Source organism: Patagioenas fasciata, chromosome 8 (assembly GCF_037038585.1).
Source record: "Patagioenas fasciata isolate bPatFas1 chromosome 8, bPatFas1.hap1, whole genome shotgun sequence".
Taxonomy (NCBI): Eukaryota; Metazoa; Chordata; class Aves; order Columbiformes; family Columbidae; genus Patagioenas; species Patagioenas fasciata.
The window spans coordinates 26,201,262-26,218,553 of NC_092527.1; the positions used below are offsets into that span (position 1 = coordinate 26,201,262).

The window sequence follows — 17,292 nt, forward strand, 5'->3', positions numbered from 1 at the left end:
CAGGATGCTGAGTAGGAAACTGATTAACAAAATGTACAGTTGTCACTGTGATAGTGAGATGCTATTTGGACAGAAGTGCCATCTTGTTTTCCCTGAAAAGATGCATACCCTTTCTCACTCTGTTATTTGTTCAAGCAGAGCTATGCAGTTGCTTTCCAGAAGGCTTTGTATTAGTGACTGATGTGGCTGTTGGAGGGCTTGCCTCTAGCATCAAATTTGAAAATTTGCAAGTTCTGCATTCTTCTTGATTTTTTTTTTCTTTTTAATTTTCAGGAACTCCATCCTTAAAAAGCAAACTGCAGAAAACTGCTTGAATACCTTGCTATCAATGTAGCAGTGCTACTAATTAATACATAAATAAATAAATAGAAATTCTCTAACACAAAAATATGTTGAGTTGCACACTGCAGGTCACCCAGGATCTCTCTGCGCTTGTGTGTTCAGAAATAAATGGATGTCTAAAGTTGTATGCAGCCTAGTAATTCTCTTATTTCCCCACCACTTTATATATGTAATGTAAAACTAATTAAAAAAACAGTCAGTAAAATTGGTAGGGGACTCAGAATACGATTTCTCTAGTAAACAGTAATAGATACTCTAAAGTTTGCTAAAATCAAATTAATTTTTTAATCTAATGGAAAGCAAAGTTCACTGAGTAGTCATAGAACAGCTTTAGTACAGCAGTTCACAAACAGACTTTTAAATGGAAACTTTTTCAGTAAGAATCACCATGGTGACTGGAAATCTGTCCTGGAGTAAACTCTCAGTGTAGTTGTAAAGCTTAAGTGACGGTGTATTTTGCTGATGTGGATACAAAATAGTGGTCTTTAATAGAAGTACACGCAGTTCACAGAATTTTATTGTGCAGTGACATCTTGGTTTGCATTGGTTTTGGTTTTGTATTTTTTCCCTGCGTGGTTCTGTCAGTGTGTAGTGTAGGAGCACACTTACGTTGGGCAGGATTCTGCTTCCTAAATCTGAGTGGGATTGTTCTGACTGACAAGGTGACTGCTTTTTGAAGGCTTTCAAGGATTAAGGTTGTACTTTGAGACATCTAAGAGATGACTGTTTTTTTCTTCAATACCCACCTTTGAAAGTCCTGTACTAAAAAACTTGATGGATGAGTCTTCCTTATCTTAGTCTCACTTTGAGATATGCTCCAAAATGCATTTCTTTAAGCCGATAGCTATTTTGAAGGTGTTATTTCAACAAAACCAGTGTAGGTCAATTTAGGTGAATTCATGCACAGCATCAAATTCTTTCCGCAAATGGTCTTCCTCTCATTTTTGGAGAGTGCTAGAGTCACAGACTGAAATAGAACGGTTGTCAAAGTAGAAGTGCTTGAACAGGTCACATGTGTGTGAAATTTTGGGGCAGTGAGGGCAGATGACCCTGGCTCACAGTGTACATGAAGTACTGGAGGTGAGCGGAGGCTGAAGGAAATCAAAGTTTTGGCTAAGATGCTTTAGCTCAGGAAAATTTGCAGCTGTAGTTCCATGTCCCTTAAGCTAAAGATTTCCAGCTAAAGATATTTAAAGATTTTTTTTCTGGTTACAGAATTCATTTTGATCATGGTTGAAGCCTTCCTTTAATAAGCATGGTGCTTATAGCACATTGTAGTTCAAAACTTAAGTATTAGTATAGGTTTTCTTTCTGAAATTAATAATCATAATACCATTAAAACTACTTTTATGTATAATTCATGTCTCCCTCAAAGAATATTAAAAAATAAAAATTTGCCAGAATCATCACGTAATAATTGTTTTTTCCAATGTTTCTTTATTCAAGAGTCCTTGGATGAACTGACCTGCTTAGTGGTAAAGTTATTTTCAGAAGTAGAGAATAAAAATGTCCCTATACCAGAGTTTCCTGAACATCCTTTCCAAGAAGAACATCTTCGGGTATGTATAGAGATACATCTTCCATTAGGAATGTATACTTTAAATGACATGTTTGGTGTTTCACTAATACATTTTGCACTTCATTACTTTTCTATCAGTGACCCTGTTAAGTTTCGTTTTTTCTCTTAGTTTTCCACCCACCTTTCCATGCTGAGTGTAGTATAGTTTTGTATAGTTTATAGTAAAGGTTCTACATTTGGTTGCAGCTGTAAGCAATCGAGATAATTAATTCTCTTTTTGTTTGCGTCAGGAATGGCTAAAGTGGTGCCCTAAGTTATATAGCTAGGTTATATACCTTTACTCTCAAGATTTTGTTGATACGTTTGTGATAAAATGTGTGTATGTGAAGGGAACATGGTATGTGCTCTTGAGATGAATAAAATAATGTGAGTTTCCTTTTGTTTATGGATCTCTTTGTTTCCCTCCCCAGCAACTTTACAAAGTGGTACCTATTAAGGATATTAGAAATCTTTATGTCACATTTCCTATACCAGACCTTCAGAAGTACTATAAATCAAACCCTGGCCATTACCTTGGTCACCTGATTGGGCATGAAGGCCCGGGGAGTCTTTTATCAGAGCTTAAAGCCAAAGGTAAGTTCTTTAAAGGTAAAGAATGAAAAAGTAATTTATTACACAATGTTTTAAAGCTTAGCTATTTTTCACTTAAAATTGACCTCTGTATATTAAGTTTAAAACCTCCAACTGAGTAGTTTGAGTTGTAAGTAATTTTGCACTTCATTTTTGTTTCTGAGGTGGGTAAAAATCAATAATGGGCGCTGTTGACTATTGAAGCTATTATTTCTTGTGCTCTCCTTCATGTACCCAAATTTAGAGAGTTTTTGGAACTTTGACATAACGATCTTGTCTCTGTCACTGACTTAGAGAATACTGTCAGGTCCCTTAGTGTCTGGAAGACTGCAAGAGTGTGTATTTCCCTATTTTTCTTTATATCGCTGTGTTCCAAACAGTGAAAGTAATTTAATGTTGCTGAATCGTACAAAAAGTAGCATAAATTGTTACAAATATGATTATGTGATGTGTTTTATTTTAATTTCATAGGATGGGTAAACACTCTTGTTGGAGGACAGAAGGAAGGCGCAAGAGGTTTCATGTTTTTCATCATTAATGTGGACTTGACAGAGGAAGGACTTCGTAAGTGAATCACTATGTCTGCATTCCATGTTATTCCTGATCTGATGGGTTTGCGTTTGTATCCAAAGAGACTAATTGTGTTTATAGCTTGAAAGCTGATTAATTTTAATTAACCGGTTATTCTTCTGTGTTTAGATCCTCTCAGTATCCTAACACACTTCATCTAACATAAGAAACCAACTTATTTGAGGTTGTGTTAAAGTATTTAATTAAATACTTTAAACTAAATTTCTTTAAAAGAAAAGCTGTTAATCCCTTTGGGTTCTTATTCATACTCTTTAGACCTGAGTTAAATCATATTATAAATCAGTATCTTAATGTAAGATGTTCAATGCAGTTCTCAGAATTAGCTTACACTTACTTTAAATTCGTGTCTCAGAAAAATATTTTAAACTTTGCCTGTGGGATTGCATATGTAGTTAAATATCTTGATGTATTAGGGTGTAATTCAAAATAAAACCTTACATATATGTGTTATTCATAATTTTTATTTTGTGCAGAACTGGGTGAATTACTAAGCCAGTATTTTTTTCTTTCCAGTGCACGTTGAAGATATTATTTTGCACATGTTTCAGTATATTCAAAAACTACGTACGGAAGGACCTCAAGAATGGGTTTTCCAAGAGTGCAAGGTACAGTGAGTGGTACTTGAGATCTGCGGTGGTTGTATTCTTATAAATTTTTGAATTATAAGTAGAAATAGATTTCTTGTCTGTGGAAATAGTCTTTAGTAATTGCATGGTGATTACGTTCATTAATTTTGAAGGTGCAACATGACACGAATGACAAGTACATTGAGAATATAATGTCTTAATGTGAATATGAAATGCTTCTCTAGAGCTATGAGTTGATATTTTATGATAGCATAATCAAGGTGGAGGAATAAGCATCTTATTCTGTCTGCAAGGGTTTTGCATAACCTTCTGTAGTCCTCACTGAAGCTAGAGGGGGAACAAGCACTTGCTGTGAGGGATAACACTGAACCTGAAGTTGAAATGGCTGTTATTCTACCTCTCTCTTCTTTTATGTGTCAAATTGTGTAGTTGAGATTGTAAAGGCAGTAGGACATTTAATCTGCTGTTTGTTTTCTCACCTCTTTGAGGCGTGAACTAAAGCTTTTCATGGTGGAGTACTTTGGCTGTACACTTCAGTCTTTGCTGAACTGTTCATGCTGCTTGTAATTCTGTGTGGTTCAGTGTGCACAGAGCAAAAATGTAAAGTACCCTATTAGAATTAAATAGTACTGCACTTTTCAGTGCAAGTGTTAAATAAAACCAGCTTTATTTATATGTATAGTCTAATTGGTTTACTACAAATACTTGGCTAGAGATTTTTTTGTTCCATCTTAGCTTTATTTGGTGAGAACTGTCCAGACTCTTCTAAGCATAGAAATTCTGCGGATGCATTAACTTTGTTTCTTGCATTTTGACATTGTATACCTGTAAAAGAAGTTCCTTTACCATCTGCTAAAAGTCCCGATAGAATTGTTTCGCTTTCATTGTAAGCAAATACAAGATCTGAAAGAGGTAGTTTCATCCTCCCGTCTCATCCTTGTGTCTTTCCCTTGCTCCTTTTGTATCAGCCCCAGCACTCCTGAGGCTGTGAGGTATCAGAAGAGCTGGCAAACTAATTTGGAAAGTATCTTCTTTTGAGTTCATTTTCCAGCTGAATTGTTGAGTTAACCAGACTCTGCACTGTTTCACAGAAGGATGGACTGTCCTTTTAATTTGCTTTATAGTCTTAAATCTCTTTAATTCATCCATGCCATTCTATTCTAAGAATGATATGTTCTATTTCTGTGGCTAAGACAGCATAAAGAAACATACATTTCATGTGTGGAAAATTAATTTTTGTCTGGCTGGAAAAAAAGAACTAAAAAGGGAAAGGCTTCAGTTCATTAACATACAACAAACATTGCACTGGAACACTATGCGTTAGTTGTATCAAAGTTGATGTGTGTTCAAATTATCAGGAAATTTAAATATATGAGCTGTGGGACAGATCTCTAATGATGAACAGGACTTACAAGACATGTATGACACTTCACATTGTGAGACTATCTGAAATTCCTTGTGAGTTTTGTGCGAATTGAGTATTACCGAAAAATTTTGTCTTAGGTACCTGTCTAACAACTATGAAACGGATACAACGAAACTTCTTCCTTTCTTTTTTATAAAAGGAATTCAGTAGCCCATAATTATTCTTAAAATTGTCTTTAATACATGCTTTTCAACCCTTTCTACATTATTCCCTAGGATCTAAATGCCGTGGCATTCAGATTTAAAGATAAAGAACGACCACGAGGTTACACATCAAAGCTTGCAGGAATGTTGCATGTAAGTGTGTGGGGGTTTGCTTGTTGTTTGGGTTTTTGTTTGGTTTTGTTTTGTTTACAATATGATAGGCACTTAGTATGTTTGATTATAACTCCTAATAAACACAGGTATATGCGAAGGTTGTTCACACTTCTTGAGCTTATGAAGTTAATATGCTGCACAGATCTTAGTTTTGGCAGTCAGGAAGTCCCATTTCCTTCACTCTCTACAACTTCAATACTTGGTAGAACTGATTTTATAATTGGAGTTGCTATTTGATCTATTGTAGTGTTTCTTAAGATGTACATACCTTGTCATTCTGTATCTACCTGATAGCTAAATGTTCTCTAGGGAAATGTTAGATAAAGAATGCTTTATTGTAAACACAAGCGCTGTGTTTCTAAATGCTTCCATAGTTAACAATGTTGAAATATTGCAGTAAGCAGAAATGTTTGTATTAAGACAGAAAATTATAGATGTTTGACTCTGCTAATGTGGTTACATATTGGTACTGAAAGCATTGTCATATGGCTTTATACTTGGTCTTTATGCTTCTTGCAAAATTCCATTCCCTCATTGTGCACTGAGGGAAGATTTAGGCAGAAAATTTTTTGTCTAGTGAAATTCATCTATCTTTGATACACAGCAACTATTTTCCATTGCACAGCTAATGTCTACATCTACTCAGAGGCATTTTTGGTTTCTTTGCAGGAATTCCTGTTAATGCTCCTTTGCCTTTAATTAGTAAAGTCTAAAATCTTTAATTGTAGAATTGTCTTTCTGTTTACTAAAAAGCATTAGACTTAACTGAAAACATATAAATGGATAATTAAAGGAGCTCCTATTTGAGATGTTGTCTCTTGCTTTTTGTTCTGTCACATGCATAAAACCTTTTTTACAAACAGACTTTTGAAACAGTCTTTCAGTGGTCTGTATTTGTTGGATCATTCCCAGTTCCAATTGCTGTTTCCAAAAATCAGGCCAGGAAGTTGGCAGCAGTGTTCCAAAGAGCAGGGTGTTGCTTCAGAACTTGTCTCCTTTCACTGCTTTTCTTTTGCTGTGCTTTGCAGCATGAATGGTAATTCTGATTCTGCTGTTAGTTGCTTGAACTTTTCTTGTTCTCTTTATTGTCTCTGAGTCACACTAAGTTTATACTTTGAATTAACCAAACTAGAACTGTTGTTTGGTGATCTCATATGCTTACAGATAGTAACTGATTTTCTTAAGTTGGAGAAGAACCTGTGTTTAAGTTAGCATGAGTAAATGTAATGTCATAAGTTGTTACGTATTTAGCAAAAGGATTTTAAAAACCTTTTTATTCAACAAAACAAAGGATCATCTTTAGAGCACATTTGTGCTGGTCTAAAGAGTCACCACTAAGGCCTTACTGCCAAATTAAATTTCATATTTGTCATATAGGCTTGATGTTTTCCAGGTAGTTGCTCTTGGTTTGCAGTACCCTTTTCCTTTTGTTTTGTGTCCTTAATTGTATCATTTAAAACATTTCATTTTAACCAAATTGTTGAATGTTTTAGTAGTTTTAGTTTGTAGTTTTAGTCTGGTTTAGTTGCATTATGCTCTGACCTTACTGAAAAGTAATCACAGAATCACAAAATGGTTCAGGTTGGACTGGACCTCTGGAGGTTATCTTGTCCAACCCTTCTGCTCAAGCAATACAAAAACAGCAAAGTAACCAAATAAATGTGGTTTTCAGTTCTGGTTGTTGGGTAGATTGTGGCCTGTGTTTGTGAAGGAAATAAAGTGTATACTTCTAGTTGCTAAATTTGTATTGCCTTGGTGATTTCAGGTTAGAAGTGCCTAGATTACTTAAAATTTCCCATTGAGGTTGCTTAGTCTGCTTAGCCATTTATGCAGAATGTAGTTTAATGAGCATACTGTAGTGTATGATTAACCCTTTTGAAGAGACCTTTCAAATTCTGGATCTTCAGCATTCACATTGGAATTTTTTGTAAGACAGGTTTGGTTTGTTGTCCTTGGTTGTCCATGGCCTCCCTTCTCTTTTCCAAAATCCTTTGTGTGAATTACTCTATGTTCTGGAATTCATTCCACTGTAGTTTTTTGTATAATGCATGTAAATCAGAAGCCATTTTATAATAATTCTGGTCAAAAAAAGTGTACCTGTTTGGCAAACTGCAAGTACTTGGTGCTTAAGTCACCTGATATTTTTTCCTTGGTAAACAGGTGTTTGTCAACAAAATTTTCCTGTCAACCACACTTATATTCAGAGGAAGCTTAACTGTTTTTTCTTCTTAAATTGTGGTGTACCATAAGAGATTTTCAGTTTGATCCTAAAAAAAAAAAAGAATTAAAATTATGTAAATTTGTATTGTACTTTTAGATAATTGAAATATACTTTCCTTTAAATTACTGTAAATAAAAATTGAATTCCTAGAGAATCCTAAACAACTTAGTGTGTTATTGTGTGTTTCATTTTGTTTTTTTTCTTTGTTATGTTTTGTTTTTCCGGTATGCACTCTAGTCAGTACTTAGTGTTCTTTGCTCTTCAAAAATATCCTCCAGGGGTCAGCATTTACCATGTTATTTTTATTTTAGTAATTCAAAACATTATTTAAAGGTGGGTGACTTTTTATATTGAGACATAAAATATTTCAAGGTAAAAAAAATGGTAATATGCAGGATATAAAATTATCCAATATAGGAGAAATATGATTGCATAGTTAGAGTATTACTCCATCTTGTTCAGTTTTACGAGAGAGATTTTAAGACATCTATGCACTTCTAATTTGAAATTACCAAGGTAATACAGATTTAGTGGCCAGAAGTGTACACTTTTATTTCTTTCCAAAAAAGTAGTTTTTTCCTGTGTAGTTTTTGTTTAGTTAATCTATATATTTCTGGGCTTTGTTTTTTAGTATTATCCTATAGAAGAAGTTTTGGCTGCTGAATATTTACTTGAAGAATTCAGGCCTGATTTAATAGAGATGGTACTGGATAAATTGAGACCAGAAAATGTTCGGTAAGTTAAACTGCAATTTTCAGGCAGTTTCGGATATAAAAGGGCAGTGGGGCAGTTCAGATATTTCTAGAGTTTATATATTTCAACCTTCTGAAATTATTGTGAAAGTTTGTGCATGAATCCACTGTGTTTGTAACACAATCTGTCTTATATATTCATTTAGTTTAAGATGCATGCTGCTTTATTTTCAAAAGATGGTATATTTCAAATAATTATTAGATAAAGTAGGATAAAATTGGATTATGAATTGTATTGGCAAATGTCACGGGGTTCTGATGTTTCTAGGCATACACAAGTAATGATAAAATAAATGGAGCTGCCTGTGTCAGTGACGGTAGTTGCCATAGGAATTAATGCCTTTTAAAGCAGAGCCTATATCTTTGTGTGTGGGTGTGCATCTATGGGTAATGTGTGTTGGATGCTGCAACTGAAACTTGAGTATTTCAAGAGATCATATTTTGAACAAACAATACTTTAAAGAAAGTTTCCAGGTTCTCTTTCCTCTTGTATTAAATACTTACATTTTGAATGTATTTTCATGTTGATCTACCACACAACTTACTGGAAATTTGATAAAAGAACTTAGCATAAACACTGTTGCAGTAAATAAAAAAGAGAATCTATAGTTACTTCGTCTCTGAAGAAGGCTTAATCAAATTCCACATGAATTTGAACTTTTAACTGTATTTATAATTATTTATAAGCAATATGTAAACCATTTTTCATACTGATTTAGTAAACAAGCTACAGGTACTTAATCAGAGCTGATGTGTATTATGGCTTCACATAGCTTTTAAAATGTGGCTCTTAACATTACAAGAAAATGGTCAATATTATCTTAGGGAAGGATACCTTTCACAATGTAAATTGGGTCTTAGTTGAATTAGCCAGAGAACTTCCAAAGCACCTGCTTGCTTAAATTTTCAAAAATTGCTAGAGGAAATAAATATATGCAAATACATTCATAGACACTTTAAGCTTATCAGATGCCACTCGGCTTTCTGTGTTACTCCTGTTCCTGGCTGTGCCGGCCTTTTAGGACTCTTCCAGCTGATGGGACTTCAGCATAAAATAGCCCTATTAATTTGTTCAAAAGTTACTGGTGTGAGGAAGAAAAGTGTAGAGAATGCAGGTAAAGGGAGAAAATTAAAGTCTATACAATGCGGTCAGAAGCACAGGAATGGTGATAACAAGATTTAGAACAATTTAGAATGCTACATGGTGAGCTTTTTTCAAATATGTAGTAAACATAGCTGTTTCACAACGTTATTTTATTTTAGTTAATGTAAGTTTACACTTGCAGTTGTAATTCTGTGTTCTTCTTTGTCCTCATTAAAAAAAAAAAAGGCAAGGTGAACAAGAATATTATTAGAGAGGAAAAAGTACTTCTAAAAAGGCATGGGAATTCAACCAGAACTTGTTTGAAACATTAGTAACTAAGGAAGAGAATTGTTGGCTATTATATATATCTTTTATTTAAAGTAATTTTGTAGGGTTACATCAGTCTTCTCACATTTCACGAAGTGACTTGCTGGTGATGGGAATATTCTCTACACTTGGTAGTTGTGGATTAATTTTAAATAAAACAAGGACTTTTTTTCCAAGATGGAATGCATTATAGAGCAGATACCAACCAAAGATGATCAGCTTTAGTATATGAAGCAACTGGGAAGCTTTGATCCTTCAGATAATGGAGACAGTTGTTTTATCTCAGCTTTTTGAATTCGACCTGTTTGGAATGCTGTGTATGTGAGTTTTCAAGCAGCAAAGTATGATACCTTTAGACTGGAGAGGCACAGGAGTGGGGTGTTTTGGAAATTCCATTTGATACAATAGGTGTGTGTTTCTGTACAGGAAAGGCTCCAGGTTTTCATAACAGAAGAGAAATCGTTACTGAATCCAGAAAGCTTGTGATCAGAGGGAGGCGGATGGTCGCCTAGTAACTTCTGTTACTCCATGGAATCTTGGAATCTATGGAGTCTCAGGTCTCCCCCTGCTTTCTTCTAGCTTGTTGCTCCTGTGCGTTTTTTTGGGTGCTGGAGGAAACGTGTTTAATCTTCCCTCAGGACTAGCCACATTGTCTCTTCACTTTACCTTAGCTATGGATTATAATGATTATGTGATTTTAAGCATTTGAATAAAAAAGCTAAATATTGGGAGATAAAGGGACTTTCAAAACTGGAATATACGTGGTTTTATGGCCTCTTCATTTTATTGTTAAAGAAATTATATATTCTTTTGGTTGCAGAGGTTTTAGTAGGGCTTAAAGATGGTAATACCCACAGCTGTCCTGTTGAGGCTTAAATATAAATATGTACGAACTAGAGAGTGACCAAGGACTGATTAAATGCAGTTCTACCAGCAAATTCAACAAAGCATTAGTATTCCAACATTGGTCTAATGAGGTCTGCAGGAGGCCTGTAATGACATAGCAGCAGGCATGCTTTGAGGTTGAACGCTATGTGTCAGAGTAATGGTATTGCGGATTATGTGTAGGCTAAAACTATGCTAGTGTTTCCCATTGCCATAACAACTATACATTCACATCTTAGTTCTCTTGAAGTTCAGACTGTTTGTCTTCTCTATAACTTACAAAAGGAAACCCAAAATATCAAACCAAATCTGAGATTCTTAAATGTCATGTTGTTTTTTCGTGCTTCCAATTTTTCTCTGTAGCTTGGTTAGGATAATACCGCAAGCAGATTTTTCTCGGATGTTAAAGTGTATGTCCTTTCAGTTTTAATGGGAATTACATGTTTTTATTCGGGGCATCAGGTGTTTTAAAATCTGAGCTAATTACACTTAACTAAGATACTTCCAAATAGAGTAAAATATGACAAGGAACATAATTTTATAGTATCTTTTATTTCAGATTTCTATAAAAATAACGTATCTTGGGGAAAAGACCCTTATATACTACTACAAGTGATTATATGGTACATTACAAAGGTTCAGGAAAACCACTGTGGATTTGTGTTTTTAGTGGGCTCTCTTGAAACAATGAATTGAGATTACAGGTGCTAATAAAAGGACGCCTTTTTGTTTTACTGGTTTTTATTACATCTATGTCTGTATGCATGCAGTAACTATCAGTCCAGTAGGTCATTTTCTTCTTTTGTCTTTGCGTGAGCTAGTTGTATATACTAATAAAAAAATGTGGACATCTGCTTTTAAATACGTATGTGTGTTCCGGTTATCTGCTACTCACTGATACTGATGCTCATGTTTACCTTTCTATTCTCTCATTTTATGAAGGAATTAGTATGTGCCACATCATCCTAACTTTGCCTGGTTTTTTTTCCCTTTTATTTTTTTCTTTTTATGCCTTGCATAAATTGGGTCTTGCAATGGTTTAGTTTCCATTTATTTAAATTCCTCCTTTTTATCGTGGTTTTATTTTCAATTTTATTTTCGTAATCCTGTTGAAATTCCCCTGCACTAAGGACTTCTCTTGGTATATCTATATTGGGGTAGCTGCATTCACAGTTAGAGACTACTGTTCAGTGTGCTTTTTAGAAGTTTACCTTTTCAACTGTTATTTTCTTAACAAACCGTGTTTTTAAAAAGTATGGAAAAATACCCATACTCACAGATGGTAGCAAGTATCCATATGTACTTCTGTTTGACTGAGCCATAACAGGAAGTTCTCATCTTCTGCTCCCCTCCTCCCTTCTGTGGGGGCGCACGCTACTTCTTGCATTTAGTTGCTTTATTTCCCTAAGAGGGAAACCTTTTAAAGATGTAAGTATCATTTTTGCTTGTTCAAACTGCATTGGGTTTTGCCAGCCATGTGTGAAGATAAGGGAATAGACTTGGCGTGTGTCACAATCTTAGCTGAAAAATGTAATTTTCCGTCATTTCCAATACCATTTTTCCCCCTCATATCTGCAGAAGAAATGCTCGTATTAAAATCTGAGAAGCTAGTGACTCATCAGATTAAGCAACTAAAGAACATTTTCCCCTGGGTAGTAAATGGACTTTTTTCCTCTCTTGATAGCCAGAGTGCAGAGCCAGTGCTATTCTAGAGGGAAGAAAAATAAAATGAATGCTGAAAATGTTGATACAGAAATTTCTAAGGGCTGGAATTTCACAGATAGGGATGAGCAAAATAACTGTTTGCTCTCTGATAATAAACATTTTACAAATATAGAATGTGTTTATTTTTTACTTGCATTGTATCTGAGTAAAGATTTTGAAAATCGTGATTTGTTTACTTATTTTTCCCCACAAACCATTGTGTTTGTAGTGATTTTATTTTTACTCAACCCTAACAAATAACTTGTACTTCTGCAGAACGATGAGAATGCTGCATCCCAGCAATATTTCTCTGCATGTGGGTTCCCCTCTTTCCCTGTTTTCTAAATGAGATTTGTGTGGAAGTGGCTTTGAACAGTCTATATGGCCTCACATCAGTTTTACTGATGGTTTGGGGGGAAGTTATAAACCAATCAGCTTTTGCTGGTTTTGTCTCAATCATGTTATTTTATGCATTTGAAAGACAAATTTTAAATTAGTTCATTAAAAAAAAGGGGGGGGGCAATTGTTCCTTTTTAAGTAGAAATTCATTTTTTTGGCAACAAATTTGCTTTGATGTGTCTGTTACTAATACCACAAATTCTGTGGTCTTGAAGTCTATTTACTTTTTTACCGTTAGAAGCTTAAGTTTTCTTACGTGAATGTGGAATAGAATAGCTGATAATCTTTCCTGGAAGTACATTAATTTTAAAGCAAACATTCTCTTCCCAAGTCACACTCTCCTGTGGATTTGTCACTTGTAGCTTCATTTTAGATTTCAGGAGAGTGAAAAACAAGATGGTATCTGAAGATGGGCCATAACTGGGCACTACAACAGCTTGCATGTAGAAGAATGTACATACAGAAGTAAATTGCATTTATAGTTTCAGCTGTGTTCCATGTTCATGAATGGGCTCAGAAGCCTAATTGCACAGGTTGAATTTAAATATGTTACAAGCAGGTGCTATTAAAGATTACCTGATGCCTTGTCTTGTTTTTCCAGTGCATTTCATCTCTGTCTTAAACCATGTGGATGCTCATAGTGCTATACAGCACAAGGCAGAAACAAAAAGCAAAAGTAACATTACATAATTAGTAACTTTAAAGATGCATCATGACAGAGTTAAGTAACTCCATCACATTATATTTCTACCTCTGGTGTTTCTTTTCCCCTCTTTTCTTCCTGTCCTGGTGTTCATTGCTGTTGGTGCTTGTATCTTTGTTTAGGTTGTAAGTCTTGGGCAGATGAAACATTTTTGTTTTGTATTGTGTGGTTGTGAGTGTGAGAGCTCAAAATGTAAGTAATTGTTCCAGTAGTGATTTGGGGTATAGGGAGGGCAGGAGGGTCCCCTGAAGCAGAACTGCTTGTAGAATTCTAGTGTTGATTTCCACAATTACATTGTCTATACATTGAGCAGGCAGAATTATTTTTAGCTCTTTCATTCTAGTATGTTCCTACAGCAAATGTTTGGGTGCTTGGATTGTCACTGCTGCTTGAGCGTCGGTATGTTGGAAGATGAGAGGAGGGAATGTCAAATAACAGACATCAGTGTATTTTACTGTAAAACACCTTTGTCTTGCTGCCCTAACTGCAAGATTATTGGAATTTTATCAGGATAATATTTTATCTTAAGACTTTTGTTTGTTTGTTTGTTTGAAATTATATTTTATTTAATGGATGCAAAGACCTGGTAGGTTGCTCTGAAATTCTAATAGACTTTATGGGTTTTATAGTCTCTTAGCAACTTCATCTGTACATGACAGTTTTTGCTTGCCAGCTGTCCAAGTTAAAATGCAAAACATAATAGAATATTTTTATGGCTCATTTTAATGTAAACAACAATCTCTCTAAGAGATTCCGCCTTGTTGACCGAGCTAGCGTCTGCTGTGTTAAAAGAAAAATATTCTCTATGATTGAAGTGCTTAGTTCTTGGCTGAATATTTATTTAGTATTGTTCCTTTTGTACAGAAAATGAAATAGATGTAACATGCAAGCAGATATGAAACCATTTTATATGAAGTCGCAATAAAAATGTTAGCCGTTTCTATTGCCATTTGCAATGAGAGATGAAATAATAGAATGCCAGGTTCCAGTATAAGTTGGGGAATGACCTATTAGAGAGAAGCATAGGGGAAAGGGACCTGGGGATCCTGGTGGACAGCAGGATGACCATGAGCCAGCACTGTGCCCCTGTGGCCAGGAAGGCCAATGGCATCCTGGGGTGTGTTAGAAGGGGGGTGGTCAGTAGATGGAGAGAGGTTCTCCTCCACCTCTACGCTGCCCTAGTGAGACCACATCTGGAATATTGTGTCCAGTTCTGGCCCCTCAATTCAAGAAGGACAGGGAACTGCTGAAGAGAGTCCAGTGCAGGGCAACAAAGATAATTAAGGGAGTGGAGCATCTCCTTTATGAGGAAAGGCTGAGGGAGCTGGGTCTCTTTAGCTTGGAGAAGAGGAGACTGAGGGGTGACCTCGTTAGTGTTTACAGATATATGAAGGGTGATTGTCACAAGGATGGAGCCAGGCTCTTCTTGGTGACAACCAATGATAGGACAAGGGGCAATGGGTTCAAACTGAAACACAAGAGGTTCCACTTAAATTTGAGAAGAAGCTTCTTCTCAGTAAGGGTGACAGACACTGGAACAGGCTGCCCAGGGGGGTTGTGGAGTCTCCTCTGGAGGCATTCAAGACCTGCCTGGACGCCTTCCTGTGTAACCTCATCTAGGTGTTCCTGCTCTGGCAGGGGGATTGGACTGGATGATCTTTCAAGGTCCCTTCCAATCCCAAACATTCTGTGAAATCTGTGAATATTCTCATTGTGGTTTGGATATAGTGTACCTTTTGCAGATGAGTAGGAGTTGTTTTGTGTACGTGTGTGCATGTTCATGCTAATCATGTGGTTCTTTCAAAGGCCAAGAGTAAAAATGTCTCCTTTCTTCAACCCAGAGGAAATACGCATCCCTGAAACATGAGATTTGATTAGCCCTCTTTAGTGTGGATGATTTAAAATATTGTCTCAGAACTAGACAGTCTGTGGTACAAGTTGTTCTTAATTTTTTTTAATCTATTGCTAGAGAATGTGTCTTTACAGTCCCATGTGACTCTGAGATGTACTTGACATTTATTTAAATGCATCTAATGGTAGCTATATATTTACCCCACTGGTCTCCTGCTACTCAAAATGCAATGCGCAGATTCAATAATTTGAAAGTGTTCCTAATCGGGGAATCTAGAAGAAAATACAGCAGAATCCTATTTTTTTCAACCTTGGATCATTTAGTCATTTTTGTGTAAACATTAGATGAAAAAGGAGGGATGAGGACATAGGCATTTACAATATTAATAGCCCACATATTTAAAATTCTCAATGTATTGTGAAATTCATCCCAAAGGTATTTTCCAGTAACATGTTTGCAAAGTAAAATATTGTAGTTTGAGGCACATCCATATGCCTGTTTTGATTTACTTTGCCGTGCACATTAGAAATACACAACAGAATGTTCCTGGCCTGAAGATACTGTGATTAAAAAAAGAACACTTACATTGCATGTATTTTGATGTTTTAATGTGCAGTGCAGCCATCTGCACAAGATTTGACAAAGTTTGTTACTGTGTTATTCAGCATGTTGAGGTTGTTAAATATATGTAGGAGGTAATTGTGCTACCTTTTTTGACCATTTCAGAATTCTTCTAAACATCTATTTACTCTTAAAGATTGTTACTTTTTTTCCATTGAATACTCTTGTGTTGTAGGCTGTTTAAAACATTAGACTTTTCTTGATACCTATTATGCAGACTACTGAAAAATACTGATAAGTTGGTAATTTTCTTTATTCAGGTTTTCTTCTTATTTAGGAGTGTTCTTTGATTTAAGGAGCATCTGGACGATGCTCTTAGTCATACAGTTTAGTTTTAGGTAGTCCTGTGAGAAGCAGGGAGTTGAAATTGGTGATCTTTGAGTTCCAACTAGAGATATTCTATGATTTAGGTTTCTAGTTGAGTAGAATTTAGTTGTATTGGCTGTAAAAATACATTAACCTTCTTGCTTTTCCTCCCTTCCCCTCAAAAAAATTTAAAAAAAAGGTGGGAGGAGGGAGAAACAGGTATCAATCTAAAATAACAATATGAGAATGATACTAAATGAAGAAACTCTCTTCATAACAGATTATGAATGGGAGAATGAACTGCAATAATATAATCTAAAACACTAAGTCTGGAAAAAATTTCTGTAATTGCTGTTTTCACATATCTGAGTGTTGATATAGGTGGTATGAATAATGTTGTAGTCACTTTGTTAATTTTGTAGAAGATCTCAAGGACTACTTTCTGTGTTTTCTGGAACAAGGCTAAAGTCTAAAAAATAGAAATTTACTGCAACAGTACTTGTGTGTAACTCTAGGTTGTAACACTTGAGAAAACCAGTAAAATTAAGTGATGCTGATAACCCGATTTCATGGTTGACCTTTGTGTGTCATTCAGTATACGTGTACTTGCCATCCAAATGTACTCTGTAACTGTCCAGGGACCTTTTCCAGAAATAAATGCATCCTAGGGATGGAACAGAAATAGTGCTCTGAATAATTTCTCAGTCTTTTCTTGGACTCATTCATGCCAAAGTGCTTTGTCTTTTTGTTTTCAGAGTTGCAATAGTTTCCAAGTCTTTTGAAGGGAAGACTGATCGCACGGAAGACTGGTATGGAACGCAATACAAGCAAGAAGCAATTTCTGATGAAGTCATTAAGGCATGTTAAAATGTATAAGATACTCTAATATCTGCAAGTGAAAGACTGATAATTTCTTTGCCTAATTTTCCATTTAGTTGAAAAGAGGACTTAAATCTGCTGCTATATGTACTGTGAAAATTGTACAATGAGTGTTTAATATTATGAGAAGTAAGGATCTTATGATAG

At 35.4% G+C, this 17,292-nt stretch overlaps 1 protein-coding gene across 5 annotated transcripts in view; it reads left to right on the forward strand.

Moving 5' to 3' along the window:
* The window catches only part of IDE (insulin degrading enzyme), a 65,424-nt gene that overhangs the window by 17,167 nt on the left and 30,965 nt on the right, over positions 1–17,292 (forward strand). For all 5 annotated transcript variants that reach the window (XM_065842851.2, XM_065842852.2, XM_065842850.2 and 2 more), the window contains exons 6-12: positions 1,789–1,901; positions 2,332–2,494; positions 2,963–3,055; positions 3,596–3,687; positions 5,311–5,391; positions 8,265–8,368; positions 17,022–17,124. In XM_065842851.2, the coding sequence (XP_065698923.1) occupies positions 1,789–1,901; positions 2,332–2,494; positions 2,963–3,055; positions 3,596–3,687; positions 5,311–5,391; positions 8,265–8,368; positions 17,022–17,124 (749 nt within the window). The remainder of the gene's footprint in view (positions 1–1,788; positions 1,902–2,331; positions 2,495–2,962; positions 3,056–3,595; positions 3,688–5,310; positions 5,392–8,264; positions 8,369–17,021; positions 17,125–17,292) is intronic.